At 35.6% G+C, this 12513-nt stretch overlaps 1 protein-coding gene across 3 annotated transcripts in view; it reads right to left on the bottom strand.

The window, feature by feature from the left end:
- Positions 1 to 1860: 1860 nt before the first annotated feature.
- The window catches only part of PCGF5 (polycomb group ring finger 5), a 65225-nt gene continuing 54572 nt past the window's right edge, over positions 1861 to 12513 (bottom strand). For all 3 annotated transcript variants that reach the window (XM_059851603.1, XM_059851602.1, XM_059851605.1), the window contains one exon: positions 1861 to 11325. In XM_059851603.1, coding sequence (XP_059707586.1) covers positions 11278 to 11325 — 48 coding nt within the window. In that variant the 3' untranslated portion in view covers positions 1861 to 11277. The remainder of the gene's footprint in view (positions 11326 to 12513) is intronic.

Genomic DNA, 12513 nt, shown 5'->3' with positions numbered 1-12513 from the left:
GTTCCTTTTTGTAATTATTTCCCATATCTAAAAGTGCACTTACTGTCATCATTTGTGTACTACAGGAAAGGGCAGAACATTACCTATAAATAGTTTAGAAAAGATAGGGTGTTTTTGCATATAAGAATGTTTTATTTTCCTGTGTGAGTTTAATGGGATGATGCCAATGCTTTTATGAATTGTGAATGCAGCAGTCTTCTTTCCAAATGAAGATGTTGGAAGTGTGCCACTGGAACAAGGTGCTCATATTACATACTGCCAGCAAATTTTTGTTGCTTTAATGAAACCTAAATTACGAAAGCACTTTTCTTCTGAAAAACATTACTCTTGCCTATAATGACATTGCATTGCATATTCTCCTCTGGAATAACAGAGGAAAAAATAATTAGGGTAGAAAGCAGTGTGAATCACAGTTCCAAAAGGGAAATTCATGTGCTACACCCTTGATGTAAACAGCTGTTTGTATCCCACCTAACTTCCTCCTTCTATAAAACATAATCCAGCTTTATGATTTATCAGGCATTTGTTACTATTCTTATGCATGGGGTTTTTTTCCCCACAATGGTTCTCATTTTAGCTACCTGAAACAAAGTAATTATTTAGAATAATTTAATCACTGCATTTTAAATGGAAATCTTGCTTGAGGAAAAGTTCCCTATTTAGGAGCAGAATTTTGCACTTATATTTTGCACTTACAATTCAATTTCTCTTTAATAAATAATGGAATGACATTTTATATAGAAGCATTATGTAGAGTTTGGGGTTTTTTTCACTGAGTGACCTTAAATCTCAGGAACACTTTTAGAAGAAGGGAAAGTATTAGTTTGTAACCTTTGACAAGTCTGGAGGTCAAATATCCCATGTAAAAAAGGTCCAAAGAAAGCCACTGGAGCTGCACTGCTTCCTCTGCACAGGTTACAGAGCAGCCAGTGGTGCCACAGCTGCTCTTAGCCTGTTACCAGCCAATTGCAAAATAACTAACAAATGCTATTCAATCATATGCATGTATTGCAATGCGCTGCATTTCACATTTTGTGCTCACAAGTGTTTTTTTCTTGCTAACATGTAGAAGAATTTTACAAGAAGATACAAAATGTACTTTGTTTCAGATCACTTTACTTCAATCAGCAATCCTTTCTATCATTTCCAAATCTGAGCCACATCTCAGAGCTCATGTGGTGGTATTGCAGGTTTTGTAGGAGCATCTCAGACAAAAGGTACAAGTTCTCTTGAATAACAGGGCCCCCTCCATTGTTTTTCTTTGCAGTAATTCAGTATGTAGTGTGAATAATGCTACTTCACACCAAGGGCTCACTTTTAAGGATATCCTCTACCTTCCAATTTGCATGCACATTTATTTTACACTACCTTATAGTTAAAACAACTCAACGACATAATAAAGGTAAGTGCACAGAATAATAAATACTGCTGAAACCATATTAACTCAGAAAAACATCAAAAAGGGAGAGAACAAAAAGCAGTGAAATTAGCTTAAAAAAAGTTGCAGAATCTCTTGGGATTGCTTTTGTTGTTTCTTTTCTTTCTTTTCTTTTTTAAAAAAAGCCTCAAGCACACACTCACACTGAAACCCACCTGGTTGTATTTTACAAATGAGTCCCAATTGCAGACAACTTTAATGTTAGGTAGAACTCTGGACCCGTGAAAATGAATGGTAGCACTCTGTGACATTAACTAGAATGAAATCAGGCCATGAAAAAAACCTTCTGTCTTTTCTATAATGAATAATATTAGTGCATTCTGTTTTCTACTCAGACTTCTGAGTTGACAGTATGCTTGCATGATTAAGATATAAAGCTAGCAAATGTTTTAATTCAAATATTATTACAAACTAGAAGGAAGTCAGATAAAACCAGAGATTTTTTTATTGCACAAAATAAATTATATAGAAACAATGCAACAAAACAACTCGTATTGTAGGCTGCACAACAGATGTTACAACATGAATATATTTATTGCTTTGAGAAAGGAGCAATTCAGTGCTAGTAAGCAGATTAGTTATACTTCTTGCTCATCTAGATTTTTCATAAAATTAATCCAACTGGGCTAGAGGCATCTTGCAGCATACAGGTCAGGCCAAATTGTCATTTGTTATCAATCATTATAAAGGTGCTGTAAACCTTCTTGACATTAGCATGGAACATGCAATTTAACATCACCAGTACTGAGCCATACAGGTAGTTCACTGTTAGAAATATCATTACATATCTGATACATTTATACACAAGTTCTAGAGGCCCACTCACAGGCTTTGCATGAGCTGTTGTTTCAAAATAAATCTTGCTTACAAATGTTGATGCAGATTTGAACAGGCTTCACTCTACATCAAGAGGCACGACCATGAGGTTTTGCCAAAAAACCCCAAGTACAGCACTTCCTGTCCCTAAATGGAAAATTGATCACTAGTGCTGACTCACTTATAAGTGTCTCACTTTTTCTAGGGCCACACTCAGATTCCAGATAAAAAAACTCCTCACATTCCTTTGGTAAAACTGGGTGAAATTTACAGTGCTTTCTAAAAGTACTTCAAAACACAACATATTTGGTTCTTCAAAAGATACAAGCTTGCAGTACTGGTATTGCACTCAGATCAAATGGATTTTAAACTGCTACTTTGTGGACCCTGAGATGTTGACCCTAATGAATTACTACAGAAATTAGCTCTTAACAAAAATTATAAAAATGGGCACTGTTCATGTAATTAAACATATCAAATCCTGATCAACTGCAGATCTTTGCAAAGCATGAACATAAATGAGAGAATGCCATTTCAAATGTTTATAATCTGGGTCAAATTCTCCCCCAGTTTGTCAAGGACACAAGTATTTACTCAGTTGAGTTCCTACCAATGAATTCTACTGCTAATGTACATATTCATTATTGCAAAACTTACTCATGAGAAGGTTAATATAAGAGTAAATTTAAGCAATATTAGTCACCCATGAAAGGAAATTAGGAAGTGGGTGAGGAAGTGGGAAGCCAGGCTCATTTCAAGTCTCAGCTACAAGGATAATTATAGAAAGTCACTCCACTGAGGTCAAGCTGAAGAACTTAACTGAGCATCAGACCCATGAAGTTGATCCCTGTAGAATCCCACTGAAATAAGTAAAGAGATTTTGGATTGTACACTAATATGTACACAAACAAATATGGTTGCCACTCTTTACTATACTTTAATAAAATTCTTTATTTTTTTTTCTTCCCTCAAACTGTGTTAATGCATTATGATAAATCAAAACACAGTTGAAAGTGAGATTTCAAATAGCTGCAAAATATTACAAGAAGTGAATTATTCTGAATTTTAAAAAAATAGTATTAGCCCAAATTCTCAGAATCTTTAGTGATGCACTCACATTCCATGCATGTACCCAGCAGTAGTTTCCTTTGAAGGAAGGTAACTATTAAACTTGACTAATCTTGCACACTTTTTCATCCAGGGGACTGTTTATTAAATACTGTATGTAAAATTCTGTCATCTTATAAAAATGTTAGTAACATAGTAAGACTCAACTAAACAGATACACCCTGAAATGTCCATTGAAACACATGCAGAACAAAAAATGGTTAGCATTTTTTATACTTATTATGAAGTAGAACAGTTATAAGGCAGGATGAAGCTAATATCAAAGATGAAAAACAGCACCACAAACCTGTGTTTTGCAATTGCTTTCTGATTGGACACAATGTATTATCTTAGCCAGATACACTTGGTTAAGGTGAGAAATGCATTTAGCCCAGCTGTACTAACTATACAGCTTCACACAGAATAAACATTCCATAAATCAACAGAAATTGCATTTGAGCACAAAAAATAAAAAATATGTAAGTGATTCTCTAAGCAGCATTTTGTTTTCGTTTTTCCAAAACATTAACATAGATAGATATTGGACTGATTAAATATCTACAAGTGCTTTTCCTTTACAAAAATACATATATTCGTAAGAGTAGGATAGACTGTCATTAACAATGACCTGTGTTTTTTTCACTTCAATTTGAATGATTTATAAGCTAAATTTTACAACCACAAAAAGGTTTATTTGTAATAGGATGTTATCACTTTTGACAAAAAGCTTAAAACATTTTACATTTTAAAACAAATTAGCAACGTAAGGTCACAATATGTTCTATGAGCTCCTAAGTACTGTGAGGGCTGCTTTATTAAAAACTGGTAACTACTGATCAAATGCAAGGAAGCATTAGAACATTATTACTGCTCACCATAGGCTCCTTTCTTTTAACTTGGATCACAGCTTATATAAGGACACTTAGGCCCCCACCCCCAAAAATCCATCGAGAGTAACTCTAGATCATCTATTCAGTAGCCTGGAACGTCCAACAATTCAGGCTTTGCATTAATTTTAAAAAAAATGCAAAATACTTTCCTTTCAATAGTTAAGTCTGCAATAAGGGAAAAATGATGCATTGCTTCATGTTTGTGCTAAGAAGCTTCTATTTGAGAAAAAAATATGATCAGTATTAGGATGAAATCTTTCAGCCAGCTAAATAATTATATTGACCTATTACTTTCCAGTTTAGTTAGCCACTATCCTGGAAAGGGAAATCAAGATAATTTGGATTTTTTTATTTTCTCTGTTTTATACTTCACAAGTAAAATAATCACTTCTTACTAATCAATGGTCTCACATCAAGGACAGCAATGCCATTTGCTAAAAAAATAGCTATAAAAATCTGTAAAACATACTTAATATCTTCTTATTATCCTCCAAATCTGTCCTTTCCACCCTCCAAAATATCACTGAACTATGACTAGAAACCCCAAAAGTAGCTTGGTGACTATTTTGTGCTTTGGAAGGTTTACAGGACTGACAGCACACTGAGTTTTTTGTTAGTTCACAGGCCAGGTATAGCAGACACATCAGTAAATGCAAGCCAATGTGCTTTTCTTCAGGAACATGAGCTAGGACTCAGAGCTACTCTTTGTTGACTAAACCTTAACGCTATTCCTGTTATTTCTTTCCTTTTCTAATTTGTTTTGGAAACTGCTAGGTGTGCCTAACCCTTTAGCTTGGTGACACAGACAACTACCACTGGTTCAGTTCTGCTTGATTGACTCCAGGTACCTCTTGACCATTCAGGCACTCCAGGAAAGTGTCAATGTCATATTCCAAGTTCATTTCTGGGCAGCATTACCTTTGGTATTAAATAGGCCCCTTAAAACTATCAGGCAATCAGATTATCCATAAAAATAGTTTATTTTTAAAAAACCCTAGTTTTTAAGAACAAACAAAGTATCTGACAACAAAGACTAATTTTAAATCAATAGGTATGTGATATTTTTTCAGTAAAAATGGAGCATGTTTCATTTTACCACAACAAAATTCAGGAGACAACAGGAACAATATCTACCATACTCAATATAATACAAAACTGAATTTTAAGAGTAGAATACCATTATAAAATATGTGCCTTGCACTTTGACAATAACCATCTTCATTACAACTTCATTTGTAATAAAACCCTCAGTATGTTAACTAGCAGCAAAACCATTTTACTGTGCAGCCATTTTGTATATTGTAGAGTAACCTTCTCTCAACTCTTTGCTTTACATTGACTGTCATAAGGAAAAAGGAAAATGCACAGTAGCTACTTCTGTTCACCTCATCCTGTCAACTGCCAGCCATGTTAGAAGCATGTCCTAAAAATACATGTAGAAGTTACTTCAAAGAGGAGGACCTAATGATTCAGAAAAGCAAGCAAAGTCAAACCAATGCCTATCTTTGGTTAAAATTAATGTAACAGCAAAAACTACTGCTCTACAGACATCTCTCATTCCAGAATTTCTCCTCCATCCTGAGCTTAGCAAACTTTGTCTCCTTCTGCAAATACAAAAGATAGCCTGGACATCTCTACCCATGTACAGAGCTCCTCTGCTTCAATGCTCCACTCCAGAACCACAGAGACCTAAGTTAAAAAGGGTACCTGAATGCAAAAGATTTATGGCATATACCTTGGATGGAAGGATCTGTTGGGAATTCATGAATTAATTAATTTCCTATTCTGGAACCTAAGGTTTTAATCTGACCTACAGACAGTGCAGACAGAAGGTAGAAAAGAAGATCAATAGGTAGATCTCCTTATGAAAAAATAAAAATTAAATATTGCAAGATCATCTTTTGAAGGACATTCCTGCAAGGGATGTTTCAGCTGAGGTCTGAAGGTCACACAACCCCTATGTGACAAAATTAGAGGTAAATGTGCAGCTGGAAGTTTTAACATTTCCTTCAGGTGAATCAATCCCCTCGTGTTTTGGAACTCATCCTGGAGCACACTCCAGTAGGCTACAATCCCTCCTCAAATAAATGTTTTTAGCTAAAACCTGTATAGAAGCATGGCCTTGCTCAAATTGACTGTGAAGGATTGAAAATGCAGAGCTGTGAAAACTTTGCTGAAATCCATGAGAGCTGCCTGATAAATGCAACCTGTGAGCTGACACTTCATGTGCAATTTCACCTTTATAAGTCCTTAACATTTTGACTGTTGAATAGGAAATGGGATGCAGTATGGGAATGGCCAAAAGATGTGGAAGAACCTAGAATTAATTACTGGAGAGAAGGTGCCTGTTTAGACATTTTAACTGGGAAAAATAATAAGTCAACAAAGCATGAAGTAAAATGAGAAGGGAATATGCAGCATGATATATGCATTTTCGCAGGAAGCAAAGAGATGCCTTCAATCTGCCAGATTAAGTGAAGTAACTGGACCAAACTCTTGGATAAGGATGTAAGTCTTAATTGCCTCTGCACTTTTCCAGGACAAAAATGAGTTTGATCAGTGAATGCTATTAACCAGTATTTTATGTAGCCCCTCTATACACAAGGCTCAATCTATTTATTTTGAGACCTGTTCTCTAGTATTTCTACCAGACATAGGATCTGGCTGAGCTGATGCTATGACTTTTTTTGCAAGTCCTCTCAAGAACGATTTTTTCCTGGGGAGTGAATAAATACCTCTATTCTGCACTTATATGAAAATGTAAAAAACCCACAACAACAACTCAGTGATTGGTTCAATTAAAGGACTAAGCCATGGTCTATTTTTTTTAAACAGCAGAGAAGAAAAAATTGTTTACTTCTCTCACTAAGTCACGTACACCAGTTATTCATGGGAGAGATGAGATGGACCTCTGGACCATTATTTTGTCTGCAGTAAGAGCCTAGCTTATATCTAAATGGAATGGGATGGGATGAGTCTCTTTTCTCCTGCAGATACACTAGAACTGTTTGTGATAAGAGCAGAAAAGTCAAGTCAAGATGCTGAAAGCTATGGAGACAAAAAGACCAAGATCCAGAATTACAGGGTTGCTCACACAGAAAATGGAATATTTTCAACATAAAAGTACTTATTTTAATATAATTTCTACTGAGATAGGCTGGTTTTAATTTAAACTACCTAAAAGAACACATTTCTTTTTATCCTTTTTTCCCATGAAAGCTTCTCAATACAGTATGCTTATGATATATTCTTGCTGAAAATATTAAGACCATAGATAAAATTCAGAAGCAAATATTACCCTGTCAAATGAAAATAATGGGCTTAAAAGGTATTCTGTATTAGTAATCAGGCACTTCACATTGTGTAACATTTTCAGTAAAGTCAAGATAATACTTGTGTAACTTTTTTTTGCATAACTGCAAGCTAGCTGAGTATGCACAATATACTTGCACTGCAGACTCCTAGGACCCAAATCCCCAAAGCTTTCATGTGAACAATACCAACTATGGTGATGAGTCACTTCAGTTACTGTAGCAATCTTATTTGGTATTTCATGAAAAAATTCCTTCATAGGACTAGGCCCTTAGCTACCAGGAGTGTAGTAATGCATCATGGAAGACACATTTCTTGATTAATCATCTAATTCCATATTGTTTGAGATACTACAGGATCTTGTTTCTAAATTCTAGCTGACAGCTTGTTACTAGATAAATGCAGCAACCAGCTATGTTAAAAAAAAAAAAGTTGTTTATGATTTTCATAAATGAGTTTTTCACTTCTAGGGGAAAAAAAATCCAAGCAGCACCAAATGTGCTAAATAAGGGACAGCAAGGTTAGGTAGTAGTGCAGAATTTTTTAGGTCCCTCTGCAGTTAGATGCTGCTAATATGGAAAAGTCACAGAAACACAGTGGCAGCAACACTTATTTTATATTCCTATGTTTTACAAGGATGCAGTGGTGACACCTTGTCATGGAAATGCTCAGAAAGTGTGACTTTATCCAGGCATCAGTTCTAGCATGGCATATGGTGCAGTCTGAAGGGAAAGCCTAGGTACTCATTTCACTTTATCTCATCTTTGGCACACAGGAATCTGCACACGCATTCTCATATTCCTATGGTGCTCAGATACTCTTAATTGGCACAAATGAATTAAACCTGTGTATCTGTAGAGACATGGCACATGTGTACTCTATGAGTGAAAATTTCCTGTAAAGAAGGCAGTGCCCGTGTTGCACAAGCTGCCCAGTTAAGATATGTACTTCACTGGCACTTTACTTTTACAAAAATGATTAAACTATAGCAGCACTCAGGCACCACGCCATCAAACCAGAAATGCAGAAAGTGTAGGTGGTTAGTTCATATGCATTTAATGCCGCCATTCACAGCTGGGAACGTCGGTTCAGATCTGTCAGTATTTTCCATGCTTAAAATGAAGATTTGCCTTCTGTAATCTAGCTTTAACTTGCATCAAGAAAATACCAGGAATCAAAACCAATGTCCATCTCTGATTGAGAAAATTCATGGTTCTCTGAATTATGAATACAGTAAGTTATCAAACAGTCAAAAAAAAGCTTCTTTTAGTTGCCATTCCAAAGCCAAGGCAAAATAGTGCTATTCCAAGGGTCCTGTTAGGTAGATGGATTAAAACTTGTATATTCCTGTCTTTTTAAAACAAGTCTGTTCAATTTTTCAAAACAGCAAACACAATTGTTGAGAAAAAAATTGTGCTGTGAACCAAGCAGAAATTATGCTTAAGCATCCTAGCATTAGTTTTGTGATAAACTGAAACAGGTGTTTTATGTCAAGCAAATTTACAGTGAAAATTCTGGTATAAAAACACATGAAATATATAAAAATTGTAAGGTGTAAATGGTATGTGCATGTAAATATTTACAAATAATATCCTATTTCTACTGTACAAAACAACTGTATATACTAAAGAGAAGAATGATTTTCGATCAGAAAGCATGCTCTGCTCCTCCAAGCTGCTCCATGAGGTGGACTTCTGTATACAAGAAGAATCTATTTTTCCCTAGAGACTCTGCAGAGAAGGGCCCTCCCTACTAGGAGCATCTTCTTTCTGTCAAGTAGTGCATCACAGACTGGGTGGGCAGTAGGATGTCTGCTCCCTGCAGCCAGCACGTCCCCCCTGCCTGTTTCTGGGCAAAGCAGTGGCTGTGCTGGCCAGCACACTGCAGAAAGGGGCAGCAGCTTCTTCCTAGACATTTTTCTTCCCCAGTTCCACTGGCATTCCACAATATGTGCAACCTTGACCTGTAATGGCAGGGTTCCTTAACAGACTGCTATTGACAGCATCTTGATTTCTGCACGTCATATGGGCTTTGGAGTGCAGCGGTAGAACTCAACCCAACTTCGTGGGATTCCTCGGGTCACCTATGTTAGAATGCTTAACAACATTAAAGGGGCCAGACCTAATCCACAACATGGTTATTTCTCCTACAGAACATACTACTGTACATGAACATACTTACAAAGGAATTACAGCCTCACATCTATCTTTTGTATTTGATCCCAAGAAAGATTTTTCACTTTGTCTATCTAAGAATGATCAGTGCACTCTACAGTAGCTTGTGAAAAATTGATTTGGTTCCTTTTTGCTTGATGCAAAAGGCATAAAGAAAGTAAATAGCTATCTACAACACTAGCAGGTATGTACTAAGCAGAAGTTACATAACATGACTGAACTGTAAGTATCTCCAGAGAATCTGATCAGAAAAACTCAACTGACTTTAAGCAAAGACAACGGAAGACAGAAAACATACACACTGCTATGCTCCCTGCAACATTATCAAAAACCCCAAGGAACATCCCATACTAGAACCATTATGCTCCTAATACCTAAGGCAACAATCACTTTTTATCCAGCACAACCAGGTCTTAGGAAAAAAGACGACCTGAAGAATTATTTTGGTCAGACTGCTAATCTTCAGTATTGCATTACCTCTAATTTTATGGAAAAAGTTTTATGATGTGACTTTAATGAAAATTTCTGTAATGAATTCTAAACTCCAGATAGTCACAAGAGATACAGTATGTAATTAAAGCTATGTATTTTTTTTGTCTTAGTATATTATAGATCTCTATTCAATCTTAAAAGAAAATATTTATTATGAAAAGTAATAATTATGAAAAATTTTGCCTTTGTCATAATTTTGTAGCAGAATTTAGTTGTTCCATAGACATTTGTATTATTTTACCTTCATTTTATGGAGGCTTTATTAGAAGAAATGTAATCTGACCAGAAGACATTTTTCCAAAAATAGCTAGTATCCCAAATTCCAAACTTCAGGGAAACCATGGAAAGTGCAATCACAAAGGCTACCATGCTTTCAAGCAATATTAGCAATTTTAAGGTTTAAAATTACTATTTTGAATGATCATGTTCTACTTCTCTTGTTCAGTGTAATTAATCTTCATTCACTGCAAAAGGACTGTTGCACACTCATGAGTGAGCTATACCTGGACCCATGAGAACCTTATCAAGGAAAAGGTAGTGGCCTAATCACCACTTTTCTAAATATATTTTCTATACAAAATATCATCAAGGTATAATCCTTAGTTATTTTTACAGTACTCTATGATTTAAACAACAATATTCAGTAAAGTAGTAAGTGTGTGAAACTGCAACACCACATGAATGAGCACTCTGCCATTTTGCTAGTGTAATCAATATTAGGACCAGAAAAATTTTCTAACACGCAAGCAAAAATATTCCATAGGTTTTGAGTCTTGACTGTACACTTCATGATTTTGGCTATGATTTGCAGCACACTCTTAAGATACACAAATATCTTATGCACATTTCAGTAGCAGAATGGCACTTGGCTTGCTCTAATAGAAACAACAGAGATGCAACTGACAATTTTAAGAAAGACAATGTCCTTATTTGCATGCTGAAATTCTGGCTGTGTCCCCCCAATCCAGGCACATCCATTCATTGTGCAATCTGTCGATGGGTAAACAAATAGTGCAGGATTCATCTCAGTGGGATCTGGCCCTTTGGTCTAACCGAAGTCAATTCTAGGTCGATACTGAAGTACCATAGGGTAAGACTGAAAACAAGCAAGGGAAAAACAACAACAAAAACAGACAAGAAAGCATGAAGACATGATTCATAAACAATACAAAGAAAATGCAATTAAAGACTACCTTAAGAATAGCCAGACCTTATCTCTAAGGCAGATGTATATGATGATGTTAAATCCATTCCTGTACTTCAAATCTATTAGCTATTTGTCACTGATATACAGTTTCTGTATCTGCTTTCATATATTCCAATATTTATGTTTTATTACATTTATACTTGGGAGTGCTCACACAAGTCTTATTTCTGGGTTCCTGTGTTTGATAAAAAGCAATCTTGACATTTTATACTTTCTAAACCAAAGTATATTTACAGGTGATGTACTTGGAAATTTATATACAGAGGTTCCATAGCTAACTGTAAAAAAGGTCAAATTGCTGGCAGCTGGTTTTCTGAGAGATGACCTTCTCCCCAAAACCAAACTCCTTAACCTCAGATCTAGTGATAAGTTTTTATTGATTCCTACTGAAAAAAAACCAACAAACCACACAAAAAAATAAAGCAAATCAGCTTCTTGGGTCCCTAAATTGGACTTGTGGAATGGAAGGCAAGAGTGGATGGGTTTCCCAAAAGGGCTGTAGAATATCTGGGCACTTGTTGCTCCTCTTATTTTTCAGTCTGTCAGCATTTCATTTGTCTCAAGTTTTCCTCTTAACTTCATTAGCATAATGGATATTTTTATAGCATAAAACCCTGGCAAATCTCATTGTCTCAGCTGCTGTATGGCCTTAAATACCTCTCTGCTATACAACAGAGAAACAAAGCTAATGTAAGTTTTTTTTAATTCCAAATTTGGAAATACAAAGAATTATTACAGAAGCTATCATTAAAACCAGAAACATTTTGTTTCATCCTTCAAATGCAACAGAAGTGAAGAAACAAAGACATAGCTCCAGAGACCTACAGGGTTAATAAACTTTTCAGGCCATGGTAGTGAAATATCACCAGAACTAAATGTGATCATACTTGCAGGGGATTTACAAACTGGAGTTCAGAGAAATCACAAGGTAAACCCAGAGGTATTAAGAGTACCAGGAGTATTTAGCAGAGAAGACAGGAAGCACCACATGTAGACTGCATGTGCAATTAACTAACATGTATCTGTGATATCATAAATTACTTGGTCTCTGATTAATTTTTTCTTTGCACAGGACAT

The sequence above is a fragment of the Haemorhous mexicanus genome, chromosome 7 (genome assembly GCF_027477595.1).
Source record: "Haemorhous mexicanus isolate bHaeMex1 chromosome 7, bHaeMex1.pri, whole genome shotgun sequence".
Lineage (NCBI taxonomy): Eukaryota > Metazoa > Chordata > Aves > Passeriformes > Fringillidae > Haemorhous > Haemorhous mexicanus.
This window is presented reverse-complemented; position numbering and strand designations above follow the sequence as displayed.